At 42.5% G+C, this 19340-nt stretch overlaps 1 protein-coding gene across 15 annotated transcripts in view; it reads right to left on the bottom strand.

Annotated features, from left to right (window-relative positions):
- The window catches only part of FOXP1 (forkhead box P1), a 391241-nt gene that overhangs the window by 42685 nt on the left and 329216 nt on the right, over positions 1–19340 (bottom strand). For all 15 annotated transcript variants that reach the window (XM_072876061.1, XM_072876057.1, XM_072876058.1 and 12 more), the window contains one exon: positions 4490–4594. In XM_072876061.1, coding sequence (XP_072732162.1) covers positions 4490–4594 — 105 coding nt within the window. The remainder of the gene's footprint in view (positions 1–4489; positions 4595–19340) is intronic.

Raw genomic sequence — 19340 nt, 5'->3', positions numbered from 1 at the left:
AAGTATGAAACAAAGATGATCCTTGTCTCTTAAGTAATGCTTCCTGATTACGCACCGGAAATTATAATGTGAAACATAAACTAAGAGCACCTTAAGATATAGAATGCAATAACGCAAGACAATGCGCCTCGCTACACACGCGCCACGGGCGAGAGTATTCCATCGCACGTAGCAGGCATGCGCTTGAGGTGTTTCCTGGTAGAAGTCGAATGCTCACCCCGAGAGTAAAAATATTTATAGATGCGTGTAAAAATAAAAACGACGCGAGCCGGTTCGAGCTGGCTTGCCTCCTCGTCCTCTCAGGAGAGGCAAGGAGCGGGGCTCCCTCAGGGACGCCACCTTCGGCTCCCGCCCGCGGCCTTCCCCGCCGCGCCGCCGGCAGCACTAGGGGGCGCTGTGGGACCTGGGCCACCCCGGCCTCTCCCGCCGCCGCCGCCGCCGCGGAGGTCCCGAGCTCCCCTGCCATGTCGGGAAGGTTAATCAGGAGGTCGTAAAAGAAACGGTCACGTCGACATGTGAACGGCACCTCGAAATGCGTGGCGGGCTCGGAAAATAAAAGTGCTCGCTGGCATCCCCGAGCGCCGAGGCGGGTCCCCCCCCTGAGCGGGATGGGTGCCCCCGATGCCGGTGCATCCCCGCCCCGGGCAGCAGCCCTCTCAGCAGCACCTCCGCCAGCGATGCTTTATAGCTGGGGAGTTTAGTTGGGCCTGCCGGGAATTTAAAAACCTAAAAAGACACCTATAGACTAGCCTTTCCTCTGCCCTTGCCACCTATTTGATTAAAAAGTCTCCGTTGTGCTAACTGCAGATGATTTCACTGCAGAACATTTTGACATGCAAATGATAGCAATTAATGCCTTTGAAACAATTTATGATTTCCGGCCTACTTCAACATGTATTAGCATATACCTGGTTTCTTTAATATACACTTTGTTTTTCCAAAACCACAAACATAGTTGCTGGAATTTCATGTGGAAGTGCTTAAGGGGTTGAAAGTTAACACCTTTGTGAGCCGAGCAGTCTCACAGTTGCTGCTAAACAAAAGCCTCTTTGTAGAAGCTTTCTCGAAATGTTTTCTTAACATGTTCCAAGTAGTTTTAGGCAGGCAACTAAAGTAAACAAGATGTTACCATGATAAAAACACTTGTGAAAACATTACAGAGTGCACTTAGTAGTTTCTTTCACATAAACTCCCCTTCGTTTCATCAAAGTTAAATTCACATGAAGCAGATTACTAGCATCACTGCAATACAGGATTGCAAGATCTCTCCAAAGGTCTGTGTCCCTCTTCTAAATAATGTATTTCGTTTAAAAACGGTACAGCCATGATTAAGCACATCTAAACCACAATCAAATTTAAAAAAAAAAAGGCGGGGGACAAGACAAAACCCTACTCAGTCTTCTCCATTTTTTGCCCTGGATGCCTGGATACCTTGCTGAATAAACCACCCTCCCTTCAGCAGGGATTTCCTGAACAACTTGCCATATAAGGGGTATATATTTCTATCTGCAACGGTCTTTAAACACATGCAAATGAAATCAAGGATATAGTCAATTTTGAAGGAAAGTCGCTCTGTGCTACTAATTGCTCCTTTCGTTGCTGCCTGCGAGAGGGGCCCTGGTTAACACGCGAGACACGTGTGCACCCTCCAGCCCTCACCTTGCTTCCCGCAGCTTGGCAGAAGGCCATCAGGTCACCGCAGTGAGACTGGACTTGTTTTTGTTTTTAGGCTCAGGGAGTATTCTGGAGCACGCAGGGCGCTACTGTTTCATTAGGCTTAGCAGCAGCCCCTGCTGCTATCAGTTAGCTCTAACTGATACTGCATCACATGATAACCAATGGCTGATGGATTAAAAAAAAAAAAAAACCAAACACCAAAAACACTAAAACTGCAACTTATTTCAAAAAGAAATAGGGAAATAAGTGCGTACAATAGCCCGTGTATCTGCTGGTTCTGATAAGCATCCTCCTGTTGGCTGTGAGTGAAAGACAACTAGGATCGTTATTTGTACAGTATTTATCTTTGAAATCAAGGGCCCTGTGGTGTACCTCACCTTGGGAACAAACACTACAGAATGATCACAGAAGAGTGTCAAATCTCTGGTTTTGATTTACCAACAGTTACAATATTTCTTCCTCAGGAGGAAAAGAAATGAACCATGTTTTAGACCTGCGAGTCCTTTTTTCTCCCTTAACTGTAGAATCATTTTATTGGCATACAGGGCTTTCATTCTATATGTAACTTCTCTTTGCTTTTTCTAACGGGCCTTTTTACTGAGGTAAGTGCAATTAAGCAATGCTGAATTGATACACGGGCTGTATTTCACTTGGTAAACAAGAGCTTTTCTCTTGAGCGGACTGTCGAAAGAGCTTCACAGATTATACAAGTACCAGGAAGAAACTTCAAGCATCTACCTGTTATCTTTTCATTGAGTAATGAATTCTGATAAATGGCAATATAATTTAAGGACAGACACTCCACAGGAGACTTGGAAGGCTACGGTCTCATTCTATGGAGCAACGCTCACTTCCTAACAGTGTCAATATGCTGCTCGGGGACATTCATTTCTGCATTCGTTCTGGGTTAAATATCACTCTGAACAATAACACTTTGTCTGGACACTGCAGAATTTGGATAATGAGAAAATTTACATGAGCTGATGGGTTTAAGAAAGTCACACAAAATGTTTCTGTTGAAACGTTTCAATCGGTGACGATAAGTGAGTGATAAAAGAACCAGAATTGTTGGAGCTGGGAGTAGATGGAGCTGCTTCAGGTCCAGCCTGGGCTGGTGATGGTTTTCAGGTTATTCCCACCTACTGATTGCCCCAAGTATCTCCTCCAGGTGAACTGGTGGACTTGGTCTACTAAAAGTCAATCTTGCCTCTACCCATGCCAAGTGACTTAAGGGCTGCATTTTTTACGCACAGTCACGTCAAGCAGTCCACTACTCTGTGAGAAATCTTCCTGAAACCAACAGATCTAATCTGGAACAAGGGACTGGCACAAGAAGCAAAGGTGGCATAATCTGACCTTATGTGACTACACACATTATTCCAGTATCTAAGGCTACCACAGCACCCTTCCCTTGCATTAAGTGCAATAAAAATTAGAATTGTTTTATAGGTCTAAATGCTATAGTATGGCATATGAATATGAATGAGCTGGCAGGTATGGCGAGATTAGCATTTATTTCACTTAACTGAACAACAGGATGAATTAAAAGAAACGAGGCCACCCTTCATGGAAATTTATGACTCGCACCTTCTTATTTTGTAATCCTCTTGTAATGAGAACCTTCTCATTACTGTACCATTCCTTACTTGTAACATATGTTTATACTTGGACCAGCACTGCTCCTACTGAATTCAGGAGGGTTTTTCCAGTGGAAGCAGAACTGGCCCATTCTGTTCTGAGAGCAAAAACCTGTCTGTATCATCTAAAATCATCCAACAAACATCTGCTTGCTGTCGCCCTTTCCTCCCTCACATAAAAATCCAGGGAACTGCCCCAGAAAGAATAGATACAGCTGAATGTTTTGGGACTAATTCTGCTTATCCATCCTGAAGACCCCCATGTATTTATGTGGACTAACTTCATGAGATCACCACTGTAAATGGGAGCAGAATTTGCCCCTTTGTGCATTTAAATCATAAACATTGCTTGGACGGTTGGTCTTTTATGATCTTACAACCAAATAGCCATAGTACTTGAGAAAAGATCAGTGTCCAAACCTTCAAGAACCTGGATGCACTCAAAGCATGTGTGTACCTGGTGACCTACCCAGACAGAAAACTCTTTTGTGATGGGAACACTTTTTGCTCCAGCTTGGGAGGGGTGAGGCTGATGGTTTAGCTGTGGAGCAGCCATGTGTAAGTTATTAGAGCTCTGCCGGTCCTTCCCTGCATCGGGATGCACGCATTACCACATACTAGTCCATAATGCACTGTTTATGCAACACGTAAAACTGTGTTCTTTGGCAGCAAGGAAAGGTCTGCAGAAAACTGCAGGGGCCCAATTAATATAATTATAGTTTATTTTTAGTAGTGTAGACTTTGTTCATTAGTTACTTATTTGACATAAATTAAATTTCACGTGATGTTCTACAATTCTCTGTTCAATTATGGAGTTAATTTTAAGACTAAATTTCTAAATTAAAGTGAAATCAAGGTTAAATCAAGGTTATATTGTTTACATTATCAATACTGCAACTTAAAAATTATTTAAATAAATTAAAAAAAAAAAAGGCTGCGGAACTGCAAACACTCTATTTTATAGTAATACACTGAGCAAGACCATACTTTCCCCATGGGGCTAATTTACTATCCCCTGTTAAACGTTCTTGAGCCTGATCCAAAAGCCACTGAAGTGAAAGGGAGCACTCTGTTGACTTCAATGGGCTTTGCATCAGGCCCATGGTGAGTGACAGCACACAAAATTTCAGGGCATGCTTTCTGTACAATGCAAGTGCCAAAAAAACTGTCCTTACTTTAGAAACGACTGGAAGTCTTCACATACTGCTTCACAGCCTGGCCATTTGCATACGCCGTGTCCATAGAGCGGATGGCTGTGTGAGTGCTCCTCGTGGGATAAACTGGAGGAGAGAAAGAGAAAAGAGAAAAAGTGGCGTAACTGAAGGTACTGCACCAATTAATCTTCACAAAGACTCTTAAGAGCAGCAAACAACAGATTCCGAAACATCCCTAACATCTCACAGTACCCACCTGACTCTACCCGTGGTTTTTCAAAACAGAATTAAATACCATTTGCAGTGCGAAACGTGTCATTCTTACTTAGCTATCCTCCTACATTTCATTCATTAATTAAAAGCTTTGTAAAGAATTTAAATTAACATGGATGGGGGAGAAATCATTTGACAGACCTGCTTAATATCCTGCTTGATATTTTGCTAAGAAATTTATGAACATTGCATATTTACAATTCAACTTCATCAGGAAGAAAAGTCATCTCCAAGCAGCAGCGTATTCTTGTAACACAATACAACCGGACCTGAGGCTTTCCTCATCACTACAGAAAGAGGAAAAGGATCAAGTTTGCAGCCTTAGCTTTCCCACCATGTTATTTATTTACTGGGCTTGTTTTGTTTTGTTTTCACTTTGTTTGGGTTTTTTTTTCCCCCTCTCACCCGCTGTTTCTTTGCACAAGTACAGCCACCTTATGTCCCAGTAAAGGAGGTTCACCACTATTTTCAAATGCAAAATTCATCACAAAAAAAGGAACCACGTAATCAAAGGATTCCTCAGTACAAGGGGTTAGTGGGGGCTATTAACCTTGCTAAGATTTGGCAGGAACGTCACAGAGCTTTCTAACTACTGAAACCAGGGTTAAAGAAAAAAAAAATCATATGAGCACTAAGGGGTTAATCCTTCAGCGGGATTCCAATCAATACGTAATGATTTGGCTACACTGATCCAAGTCATGAGATGCTTTGATCCGGGCCATGTGGTGCTCAGGGAAATGTATCTGTTGCACTAACTGATGAACCATATTCTAAAACATCTTTTTTATTCAACTTCTGCATGGAAACTTCTTAAGTAAAGGAATTATTTTTGCAACAATTTCCATAACCTTAGATGACTTTAAAAATAAAATGTCAAAATAATATTGAAATCTCTATTTTATGCTCACATACATATCTATTTTTCATAGCAAATCTTTTTGCTACAGTATGCCTGTGCTGTATTATGAACTTCAAACATACACAAAGGATATGAACACATACCAGCATCTAGGTGTGGCTTTTATGACTTATTTTATCCTGGATTACAGGTAACGTTATGGATAAATGCCTACTTTTTGCCATTTTACTTTTATACACATGTGGAAATGCTGTTTATTCTTGTTCTGTAATATTATCTGCCTGCATACTGTAACAAAATTGTGTTCTTGTATTATTTCTGATGCACTGGATAGCAAGATCACCGTAGAACATACCTCTGAGATGTTATCCCAAATGCAAAGAAGATGCAAGAGAAATTCTTGCCCAGATTCTGCCACTTCTGACTTTAGGCCCAACGAGAATCTGAAGATAACTGAAGGTGGGTTTTTAATTATTTTTAATTTATTTTTTTCTAATTGAAAAAAAGTACAGATCTGACTGGAAAAGGTATTACGAGTTGTACATGACCCTACATCATTATTTCATTAAAAATCTTATTTTTGGCTGTTTACAAATAGTTCTTGAAGCATAAATATATATGTGCAAGATAATTTCCTAAAAGACCCCACCGTAGGTGAACAGACTTCCAAAGGCCTTTTCTATAAGGGAATACTGCACTGGTTTAACTTTATCAGTTTTTTTTAAAACATGCAAGTGAGGAGAAGCTCTATCAGTTAAGCTTTTAAAAGAACAAAGGGACCGATGCATTCCTTGCAAGGAAATTAGAAAAATGCTATACCACACATTTCCTCAGCTGAGAAAGAGGGAGGATGGCTGAAGGAACAGCATCCACCCAAGCCAGACAGGCATATGGTCAAACGCCCTCCATACACATCGGAAAAGAGTAATTCAGAAAATAATGGGGTTTATCATCTGCTTCCATACCTGAATCCAGCAAAGGGTGAGAAAGTAGGCTTTCATGTTAACACTCCATTAAAGTCCACGAACACTACGTATGAGAGTTACGATTTCAGTGTGTTTGGCAGAACCCAGAAAAAAATTTCATTGTATTAATTTACACAGGGCGCATTACCCAGACACCAGGATGACTGCAGAAACGTGGTGTGATGCCAAGTAAGGAGTCAGTCCCGTGTGGGTTTTAAGCACTGTAAATCTCATTATAATATCAATGGGAGTCACATGGCTTAAACCCCCAGCAAGGTTTTTTAAAGTTTCTCTGTGAGAGCCTAAAGGCCATGGCCAAGTCAACGGAAAGAGCCCTACCGAGATTTGTATTTATTTTTTAAATCCAAGTGCAAATCTCTTTTCTTTCCAGGGAACTTGCACAGGACAAGACAAACTATGTAGGACATGATACCCCAGTGTTGTGTCCAAAGAAAATGACAGAATGACCAAGAGAGTATCAAACTGTAAACGATGCTCAGGATGTCAAAATCTAGTGCTGTCAATAACCAGAAAGATTGGTGTTGACTGTAAATGGGAATTTAAAAGGTCATTTTGCTAACACGATGCTAAGTGTAACACACTTAACACCTACATACAGCTTCCACTGTCATTCGACAAAGCAGAGCAACTATTTCAACTTACCAAAAATAGACACTTCAAAAAGCAAAAAACCCCTCAGTATTGAAAGACAAATGCAGGCACCCTCCATAGGCAGCGTGCCTTTCCAAAGGCAGCTACTCCCATCCCGCTCAGGGCGCTTTTCAGCGGTGCCTTTCCGTGACCTTTATGTGTCAGTATCAGATTACTGCTATTTTATCCATCCCACTTCTGAAGATGCTATAGATTGGCCACTTGTTCCCTGATAGAGCCTTAAGAAGCACCTCAAAACAAAACAAAGAGCGGGTTTATACAGAAGCGGGTGTAACGCACAAAGATACAGCCAGTGGAAATGAATGGAGAACTCTGTTTAACTGATATAAGTACTCACTTTGTTTGAGCAAATAGAGGTGGAAAATGAAGATTTTAATCCAATACATAAACAAACAGCTTTGTGGGCACAATGCAAACCTACAATCTTAAATTGTTCAATGATATTTTGTCTGCATGCAAGCATAGTTTCTGTAATCTGAATGCATCCTTGGTGTCACTGCCGGAGACAGACTTGTAGAAGATCTGAGCATTGGCAAGCAGAAGCAAGTTTTAGGTCTGTTTGATTTCTAATGACACATTAGAGTAGGTGTTTGTTTCTGTCACCCTCCAGTTCCCAGGAACGTGTATTCGTGGTCGGGTACTGGTGATGCAACACTAGTTAGCTGAAGTGATTTTATAACAAGACATAATTTTCAAAGAAGTGAAGGAATAAATGATGTAAAAATCCGGGGGGGGGGGAAGAGTTCCTCGTAAGGTATTTGCATTCAAAATACTTAACACAATAGAATTATTTCCAAATAATGCAATAGTGCAGCGTTATTACATCGAAGTACAGCAAATAACCCTCTGGCAAGTAAAATGTCTTGCATAAGTCAGCTTATTCATGACATACGACAGAGTAATGAAATCCATGTGGAAAGCTGAAAACTGCGTAAGTGTCCACTTATTTTCTGCTGCCTCCAGCCCCGTTTCCAGCAAGGAGGGGAGGTGAGAAGGGCCAGGTACTTCCACAGCTCCTGTGTGCTTGCTGGATAGAGGAGGGGAGTTTCTACCTCTGCCTTCTTCAACCTGTGTTGCTTCATAACCCCAAGGATCTCCAGAGGGTCTGGAAGCAAATTCACCACCTACTCTGACAGGGACAGCTGTCAAAGCTGGTACTTGCACAGCCCCACTCACCTGGACCACTTCAGCCATTCAACTTCAGGAATATATCTGCTGTGCTACAGCATCACTGAAGAATCACACTCTGGGACACAAAAGCTCGGGAGACAGAGAAACCACAGACAGCTAAGCCCTGATGGAGAGTAAAAATTACAGTATACCCCAAAGAGAGACAGGAACACACTGGGTATTGGGGAAAGCAGTGGCCAAAGCACTAGCATGAAAGCTACCTGTGCTGTACGGTTTAATTCAACCCATACTTACTAACCGTGTGAAACTGGGTACCATGCTCGTACACACTGGCAAAAAAGTCACAGGTGGATATAAAAACCAGCTAAGCAGAAGCCTCAGTAATAGTACTTCTGCCACACAGTGGACCATATTTTAAATGTTCGTGATGCTGACATACTTCATATTCCACTCTCTCTCTTCCACATCTGCTTGGGCCAACGATCTTTGCCAAAACACTGGGGGAAGTCAGTGATGTAGAGAAGCATCCTTGATTTTTCTATTACACTTATGAAGCAACTGCTCACGTTCTAACGGTGCAGAGAACATGCCTGAGCCACCTGCACACTGAAAAAATCAATACCACGTCTCCTGCTTTCCTCTTGGAAGTGCTTTGAGCAGAGCACCCACAGAAACTGCAGAACTGCCTTTTTTTTTAAATTTTATTTTATTTCTCAGGGGCAACGGAAAGTGACCTCATCTTTGCCAGCTGCCATGAAATCAATGTTGGTGTACGGTCTGGGCAGGAGCACAGGGCTCAGTCTCATACCACACTGCCCCTGGGTCTGACATGGACGGCACAGCCGTTGAGGCAAAATGCCACGATTTTGGTCCTGTACAGGAGGAGGAGATGCACAACTGGGAACCAACATAGGTCTCCCGTATTCATGACTGCCCAGTGGGCTCTAAAGCTCATCAAAAGGCACCAACAGAATAAAGTTGGTGAAAATGTCACAATTCTGAGTCAGAAACACTCGCTGTATTTGATTTAAAATCAAAATGGAAGCAGTTATGATTAAATCCTTGTACCAGCTGTACTCAAATGCAAGTTCCTGCCTTCATGACAAAATCAATTGAATAAAGATGTGTTTTGCAGTGAAGTTGCACTGGTGCAAATCCCTCTGAATTCTTACTAAGGTGGCTTAGCACCCCTTTCCTCTCTAAATTGTGAATGTAAAAAAAACCCCAATTATTAAAAAAAAAAAAAATCAAGAAAAGTAGTAAGCCATATACTGAAATGGACGACTACTAGATATTTGTGCTTCCGTCCAAGCCTCAGTAACTGCCCAGAAAGCAGGTATTTGATCTGAACAGAGAATGGTCTGAGCAGGGTAAATGCCTCTCCACCCCTGGCTAAAGCTTAGCAGAGGGCTGTGGGCCTTCAGGAGAGGTGGTATTTGATGTGTGTGGCCAGTGGCACCTCTTCCTAGAGCTGGCTTGCATATTTTTGGATGCTTTTTAAAGCTGTGTTTCTCCCCTTCCTTATTACTTTAGTCCACGTCCAGATCTAGGACTAGAAGAAGCTCATGTTTTACATCAAGCCCTATTGGAAGTAACAGGAGTGGTATATTACATTTTAAATGACTACACCAATTTAAGACAAATCAGGTTAAAACTGCAGCCTACAGGCTGAAGTCCTGTCTTCTAATTGGTGTGCACTAACTTGTAGTATAAGGAAAAAAAAAAAAGGCAAAGCCATAGCATTGCTGTTGTAACACAAGGCCAGCAATGCACCCCGAATCACTGCCCCCCATCCTTATGCCTCTTGTGGCACTATTCTCCAAACGCCTGTTGCAAGGAGAGCGCTGGAGCATTTGCACCAAGACTTCAGACGAAATCTGGCTAACATTCCCCTTCTCTTCTACCCCCATCCCCACTGCAAAGAGTATAACCAGACTGGATAATTATACACATCATCTTCTGGTTTTGATCTATGCACTGATGGTTTGGATTATTAAATCAACACTATGACCCTCCAGCACGCTAAAAGTACTACATACTTCTTCCAGTGGCACCCCTTCTTCCAACCCCACAGCAGAACTGCCACGGGACCCAGACAGCCACTGCCCTACATCCTTTCCTTGGAGGAACTAAATGTATTTCTAGACCTAGAAATGAATGACATTTCTAGATAAGAAATGCCCATTGCGAAAAAGCCAGTATTGAATCCATCACTTATCTCAGGTGGAAGTTCCATTCCTGCACTTGAATTAACGAGTTTCTCTACTATTTAAAACTCTTATTTTTTATTTCAACCTTGTGCCTAGGTACTGTAGTGAAAAGTACATCAAATATACCCAGACGCACACAATTTGAAACGCTGGATTTTAAATTCCAGCACTGCTAACTAATGAGAACAATTTTTTCCCTCTTCGTCTTTGTAGCATCACTTCATGTACTTACATACCATAATCACATCCTCCTAGAGCCTCTATTTTTCCAGGGTGTAGATCTTTAATTCCCTTTAATCTGTCTTCATAGCCTATTCCCTCCAACTCCTTTATCATCCCAGCTGCTCTCCTCTATATTTGCTCCAGCTTCTCTTTATCCTTTCTGCAAGAGAGTGGCCAATTGTACATTACACTCTCAATGTGGTTTAACTGGTTCTGCATAAAGTAGAACAGGAAAAAAGAAGGACTCAGATGCAACACGCATGTTTATGCCTCCCATGACTGCATTTACCTTTTTAACTAAGACATGGCACAGAGTGTCCCACCTTAATTTCTCAACCCCGATTATGCCTCAGCCATTTCCCACACAACTGATGCTGAGCAGCTGATGTGTCATGTCAAACCAGCAGTTTGGAATTTTTATTTCCTAGCTGGGCTACTTTCTACTTATCCCTGCTAAATCTCATTTTATTCCTCTCTGAACAGCCTCCTAATTTATTCAGATGAAAATGGATTGATTCAGTATCTTAGTTTAATTAGGAAAAAAATGCGATCCTACCACTTTCTTGGGTTTTGGGGGGGAGTTTCTGTGGTTTGGGTTTTTTTGTTTGTTTGGTTTGGGTTTTTTTAACTGACTTTCAGCACAGCAATCCCAAGAGGACACACCCAATTCATATGGCAGAGGGAGGTGGCAATGGCAAGGCTTTGGCCCCAATTCAGCAACACTTTTAAGAACACGTGCGAGTTTAAAAACAGGATTAGACCTTGGACTTCACTGAGACCGAGGTGTAAAATTACAAACGTACATACGTACTTTGTAAAAAGATCCTGTTTGCCATCCTTCTTTTACTGTAATTTATATTCTGTTGTTACATTGAAATGTATAGTAAGAGAAAACATTGAGAAACAAGATCTATTCTTGTTTAACAAAATTATATTGTTACATTTAGAGTTGAGGCAAGTCCTTCACCCTTATATAAACTGATGATACGTCAACAAATACGATTAACATGGATTATTCACATCCATATTTTTCACCCCTGTCCCACAGGCACAACAAAACCCATGCAGAAGGTGACTGTCACATCACATACAGCCTGGCAGCTTGCTGGGTGAGCCTTCACCCACCGCACACCCCTGTGGCACCTAGGGAAATGCCCTTTGGGAAAATGTTTATTAAAAAAAATAATTAAGATAAATAATGACTCCAAGGGAGAAATACAGTTACAGCATTGAATTCTCTCCACCATATGCTTTCCCTCCGAAGAACGCTATTTAAAAAAGCACTAAAATCGAGAGGACACAAGCCTACTTCCCCAGGGAAGCATGCTGAATCATACAGGTAGTGTAAATAGCATATGCTGCTGCAGGTGCTAGGCGGTCTATTTGTTTGTGTTTACTAAAAGGCATAACAAATAGTCACACTAAAACAGAACAACATTTGGCATTGGAATGATAGATACCAGAGCAGCCATAAATCATGTTCACTTGTTTAGATTTGAACCGCTGTGCAAGGGTAACACTCCAGCCCCGCTTTTTCGGAGAGCCCCTTTGCTGTGATTTGCCCGTTTCAGGGGCAGCCACCAGCTCCTGGCTGGGCAGCATCACAATGCACGGCACCAAGGGGCTCAGCATCCTTCCCAAGTACAGCACACCCAAGAAAAACCATGCAACAGTGGGGAGAAAAAAGAAAAAAAAAAAAAGTAAAGTAGTAAGGACCAGACTTGCATGACATATATGGCCAGCTAACATCATTTACAGCTTTGCAACTTCTGGGTTAATTCACAGTATAAACAAGGAGGAAAATGTTTCTTCCGAGCAAGACTTCCTGTAAACTGTTCCTTAGAGCGGCGCTGGGTGCAGTGCTGGTGCACCTGCTGATTAACCATGCGCTCCAAGAATAAACAAAAACTGAAGCCAACGAGATTGTTCTGGAATTTGCTCAGAGCTGATTTTTCTTCCCCCATGTTATAAATTGGATTCTACAATAAAACAAGCAGCAGAACATAGGTTGCCGAGAGTTAAAATCTACTTTTTACACTACATTGACCACAGCACCCACAGGCACAGCTACAATGTCTTTCTATGAATGGGACAGATTGCCATATGGATGCAGACACTGAACAAGCTGTACAACTCCTGGCGACAAGTGCCTAGGGGACTGTCCTATATTAGCACCACCTGTGCTGTGGAAATTGTGCTCTGTGTATGAAATGGTATTTAAGGGCCCATCATGATGTTATTTTTGAGTACACACACAAAGGAAAATTACAGTTAAAAAGAATTCGCTGGCTAGCGGATCTGTTGCTCAGTTCCCGAGATCGTTTCCCAAAGGAATAGTTATCTTCTTTATTCACGCAGCCCAAAATGACAAGCTGCAACACATATTAGCAGTTTCCCTGCCTGGGCTTATACCATCGTTTTAATGAGAAGAATACACTTCATAATATACGTATGTCTTTCCTGATCACACAGAAGAAATTACAGCCCTCCCACCTTAAAAACACCAGCTATATGGAAAAACACCCCATGGCATTACACAAATGTTACTCCAGCAGCAAGCAATGCAATGTAAATTTTCCTTGGGCTCCTTCCCCCACCCCTCAGTGTGCAGCAGGTAGAGCCACAAATCCCGATTACCAAATTTCAATGTGCATCTCACTACTTTGAAAATATAACCCTGTCTGACTGACAAAAATAGAGCTCCAGATTAGTGCAAGATGTCGAGGGAGGGGGCAGAAGGGAAGAGAGGTTTGAGCAGTACCTAGCTGCTCTACAAAAGAGATTTCCCCCTCTCCAAACTGCAAGAAAAAAAGGATGCCAAGAAAAAGAAAAGTAAAATAAATTGAATTAAAGAAAAACAGTTGTAAAGTGAACATTACAACCTGGGAAAAATGATGTCATTTTATTGAGAAACTCATTTTTTTCCATTAAACCATAGTGAAACGGATAAAGTTTATACAGCTTAATGGTGGAGTTTTACTTTAAATGCTACTCAATATCTTAGCAGTACGATATAACATGATATAACAGCTGTCATACTAACTGCTCGATTTTTATTGAACAGCAGAGAAAATAGTCACACAAAAATCACCTAACTTCTCCTCTACTTTTATGGCATTTTCAAGGGTGTTTCTTTTCCACTCTCAGGCTGTGATACGTATGATAAAAAAAAATAACACAGCTCTTCATTAGCTCCCTGCTCAGCTCTTTAGGACAGTCAGATCTCCTGAGCAAATGCTGAGGAAGGACAACTTGCACACAGGAGGAAATAAAAAGAAACAGGAATCCACAGTGCAGTAAAACAAAAACAGGTCCCTTTTTAAGACTACTACATAAACACCTCTAATAAAAGAGGAGGACAAATTTTCATTGGACTTTAAGTATTTAGACAGGAATGTTTTAGTAAAAGTTTAACTGCAAAGTGCATGCAATTAACAGAAAGCCATCAGCTATTTCTCTGGTATGTAAAAATAGCATTAAGCTGTATTAAATGCACGTGTAAGTATCTCAGTTGCAAGAAAAGGGAGGAGATATGCAAAGCACTCAGATATCAAACAATGATCTGTTGGCCAGATGGAGGAATAAAACAATACATATGCTAAAATTTGGAAAAGTTCTGTTAGGCGTCTGCCAAGGCTCACCCAATCTATTTTAAGTGCTTTCTGATACATTAGCTTAGTGTTTGGAGTCGTACAACTGATGGTTATTACACAGGACCAGAAAGCAGCAAAGGGTTGGCGTGCAGGAGCTCCCTGATGCCGGGGCAGCTTCCTGAGGACGGTGAAGCGTCAAACACAGCACCCTTATTCAGCAAAGGGCCACACTAAGTAATCACAGACTGGTTAACTTTGCATGTTTTGAAGGAAAAACCAAATAAAATAAACTAAAAACAATTTTCCAGGGTTTAGCGAAACAATTCTTTGAAAAGCATGATTTGGTTAAAGAGCTCCCAGGCACACTGAGGGGCAAGTGGTATCATGCAACTAATTTAGCAGAAGGTTTCTCAAAAACGTGAGTGCCACGGCAGAGGGTAGGTGTGGGCAATGCAAAGGATGCTACACACCCAAAGTTGAAAAGCACCAACAATAAAAAGTGCCTGATAAGGCTTAAAACTGAAGATTAGCAACTCCGGGTCTGAGTCACGGCTGATATTTTTTCAAAGCTGATTACACAGAGAAGTGACTCAGACAGGGAGAGCGTATAGTAACTGGTGGTGATTTCTTTGGCAGGGAAGCAAGCGCCAAGAGATCAGGTAGTGGGATGCTTTGGGTTGCATCTGCACATAATAAATGCAGACAGTCGGGCCAGCTCCCTGCTCCGGCTGTTGCAGCGTCACCGTCACTGAACAGCCCAACCGGCCTCACAGCCATCACACCCGTACTAGGTGCCATGAGAAGAAATACAGCAGCCATGTAGAGAGCGGGATGGTTTATCAGATATGCAGCTGGGCATCCAGGCTCGGCTCGAGTCTCCGGCTCCAACCTGGCTCCGCAGCGAGCAAACTGCGTGGAGGCACCTGAGCTGCTCAGACTGTGGGTAACAACATAAGGGTCACGATGGGGTTGGTGTACATCGAGCAGCTAAATACCTTCTGGGAGGAAAGGCCCCAGGAACACCAATTTCTTAAGGGAGAATGGATTTGAGGTAACATAATCTAACGGAACTCTGATGATGGTAAAGTATAATGAGCTAAAATCAACGGCACGGAGCAACTGAGAGGAGCAGACATGGATGAGCAGATTTGATGCTGGCACCAGCGCAGAACGAATGCCAGGGACTACGCGGAGAGGCAGGCCAAGAGAGGATCAGGCCCTGGCAGCATATGGACCGCAGGCTGAACTGTTTCATCCCAAGCATTAATAATGGACCGAAGTCTGTAATTCTTAATTGTGCTGAATCCTAATGCCCTCATCTAAGGGCCTTGGGATTTTGATGGAGGATCAGCTGGCATGGAAGATAACAACAGTAAAACACAATGCATTAAGCCTAACTAGCAGATCAATGGTCTGCCACGCCGTTCCTCTCACTTCCCTTCAGAGTCTTCTCCAGACTCCTTCCTCCCGCAATGCTGGCAAGAAAAAGTCATTTAAAAATCCTGTTGTTTATCCCATCTATTTTTCCTATGAGATGGCTGCTTGCTTATGTGGAAGGACAAGACTCGAGCACGGTTGGAAAGGGTATAAAGACAACAGGGGACAAACATGAGATTGCCGGCAGATGGAGAAAGGTCTCTTGGACATGCAGCCTCTACCTCCAACTCTTCACCTTACCTCTTGCAAACAGATGCGTTTCCTAAATGAACAGGTCTGGACCTTCATTAACGCCCTTCTTTACATACAGCCTCCATCATCCTGTCACTGTTGCAGTCAATACAGAATGGTGCCAGGGGATGGGACCAGCACACAGGCGCCCACACCACCCCACAGCACCCCCAGACCTCCCGGTTCAAGCCCAAGCTGGAGCAACCTCCGCTCACCACAAAGCACTGATGAGTTCTGCACTGTTCTCTTTTCCAAACCTACCCACATCAGGAATATTCCCAAGCACGTAGGTTTCGGGATGCCCACTGCTTATCAGGTTATAAAGTTAGTAGTCACCTGAAGCAACCGGGCATCTACTTGCTTTGTTTGCTGTTTTTCTTAAGAAAATAATCAAGCTTCCCCCAAATAAGATGCAGTGGAATGAGATGGAAAGCGGGTACTGTCCTTGACATTTCTAAGCACAGCAGATGTACTTAACTGTCTCCCGTTATTTATTTATTTACTTGTGTAGAGAAAATGCTTGTTACTGAAGAAACCCAAATGTTGATAAGATGATGAGAGGTTTGCATGCTGGTTGATGGTCTCACTTTCGCTTATCCTGAGTGAATACAAGTATCTATAACTAAATATTTCCCTTAGGGTACTGATGACTGAGGTATGTTTATTGCATTGAGTGAATTTATATATATAATCAGCACAATAAACATTATTAAATTGTCTGAGTAAAATCAAAGCATGAAACACACAGTCAGTGCTGAATTCTAATGATGCTGAATGCCCATGATTGCATGGGGAAAGGATCTTAACAAGCCTTGATTTGAGCTTTGGCATCCGCCTCACAAATCACACGAAATGGTCTCCCTTTAATAGTGCTGAATATTGATAAATGTCTCTGCACGGCACAACAGGGAAGTTGGTCTCTATTGGCAATCTTTACCAAAGTGTGTTTTTTCCTTCTCTACACTCAAGGGTTTACCCTGAATGATTTAATTATAATTTTCCTTGTGTAAGACAAATTAAAGAGGAGAGTAGGAGTGTCATGCCAAAGCAGATTATTTATCTCCTTAACAGATTGCTGTGCACCAAACCCCAGAGCTGCTGCTGCTGCTGCTACTTACAGAAACTGGGCAAAATGTGGGACAAAAGCATAGATGTAATATACATTTAAAGCCCAAATGAATGAAAGCATTAACCCATTATTTACAGCTGGAATTGTTTCATTCCTGTGAAAGCCATACACACAGAGCACACAGAAACCAAGAGCAGCCGTGCAACGCTCCCTGGCCCATGGCCAGGAGCAGAGGATGCCTCCTGCTTTCGAACGCATTTTTGCTTTTTGAACGTCCCAGGGTAACTCTGGCCACATACCTGCCATTTGCTTTTTTGCCATAAAGGAGAACTTTTTTTGTCACTCAGCTCCAAGCACAGCAGCCCCGCAGTGGCCAGTGTTACCAGTGACACCAGAGCTGCGTCCCCGCAGCCCGTGCAGGACCAAAGCTTTGCTGTACACAACTGTGAGGCCAGCCCCGTGCCACAGCGACGCATGGGCATGCCGAGCAGCCAATGACTATTTCTCCTGCTATTTTAAACCCCTTGTTTATAACCAAAATGTGTTTTTACGCAAGATGTATAGTAGAGCTGCTGCTCGCCCGATGACTTTTAACGCAGGTGCCTCTGCTGCCGCTGCGGTCAGCAGAGTGCCTCCTGTCTCACGGGTCTCGAGCAGCCCCGCAACCTGACCTGTGGGATCAGGAACCCCGTAAAACACAGCCTGAACTGTCCCAGTGACATATGCCAGAGATGACAGTGATGATAGTAACTCCCATATAACCAACTTGCCTCCTGCAGCCCACTCCTTCTCAAAAGCCCAAGAGAAAGGGGGGGAAAACAGCTTTACAGCACACCCTAAAAGTTAATGTTACCTGTATATGATTATTTATTGCTACTGGGCAGTCGTTATGATGTGGCTGTGGTTAACTGTTAGGACACTTACAGCTTTTACTATGTGCTTTATACTGTTGTTTAAATCTAAATAAATAGCTCTTTGTTGTACCAGACCAAAGCTAACAGCCAGTTGCACAGAAGGTGCAGGAATGACAAGGGCGAAGTCACAACCCAAAAACCTGCTCTGGCCAAGCTGTGGACTTGTATGATGGGAGACAGAGGGCTGACAGCTCCCTTGTGAACCCCTCCAACAGCCCCGTCTGGCCCAAGCTTGGGCTCGGGACCACCGTCACAAGTCCAGTCGTATTTGCAAGCTCAGTTGTTGTGCTGAATCAGCTGGGTGCAAGAACACGCATAGATTTGTCTCCAAGTCTAGCCCAGTCATGCTCCCACCAGACTCATGATTATTTCTAGTCTTAACCTTTGCAACCAAAAAATTACCAAAACCCTGCTCATGCCTATCCCCTCTCTTTTGTAAGTACGCTGAAATTTCACCTTCTGTGGGCTTTCAAATATACACCTGATGGCGGAGCACAGCTACTCTTTTCTCACTGCTCACTCACCACCCCGAACTCCCAGCCTGTAGATAAATAGCTTTTCAGAAAGGAAACCAGTGCAACACATCTCAACAAGAGGAGTTTCTGTGTCATATGAAATCCAGGCAGGCACCACGGTGCCTGATGAGACTGCAACAAAACCCTTAAGTGCATCAGTAGGCATTCTTCTGCGTGTAGTCTCCTGCTCTACTTATGGATAAAGATGTAATTCAATCACTGCAGCAAATGGATGGCATAACCCTTCCATGTACCAAAAAGAAGCAAGATAAAGCAAAGTCTTTAGTTCTCTTATTTGTATTCCTAAATATACCTATTTTTGTATTTTGATATTGTAGAGAACTCAATAGATATGTAAGGAAAGTATTACAGCAAGCTTTAACAATACAGCTATCAATTCAACCATTAAGGTTTTTAAGTTTTCTAACCTATACAGTCTCAAACAACACCATGGCATGTTTATGCCTTCCTAATTAATTTATTTGGAACTTTACTAATAAAAACACATATATTGCCTTGTTAGTAGATCCCAATTACCTCCAGACCACAATTACAGGACTCAAGACACATGGATTTCCAGTTCTGCTTGACAGTATACACAGAGAAAATTCTTTCTTCAGAACAGATTCCTCTATTTCCACTGCATTTCAAACTTCACAGCAATGGCATACTGTTTCCTTGGTTAGAATGCCATTAGCAGACAGCACATGCCTCTGTTCAGTGAAAGAAGATCCATTTCACTGCATGGGTTTTTGTTTTACATACTTGGTAAGAAAAACAT

The sequence above is a fragment of the Ciconia boyciana genome, chromosome 11 (genome assembly GCF_034638445.1).
Source record: "Ciconia boyciana chromosome 11, ASM3463844v1, whole genome shotgun sequence".
In the NCBI taxonomy this organism is placed as follows: domain Eukaryota; kingdom Metazoa; phylum Chordata; class Aves; order Ciconiiformes; family Ciconiidae; genus Ciconia; species Ciconia boyciana.
This window is presented reverse-complemented; position numbering and strand designations above follow the sequence as displayed.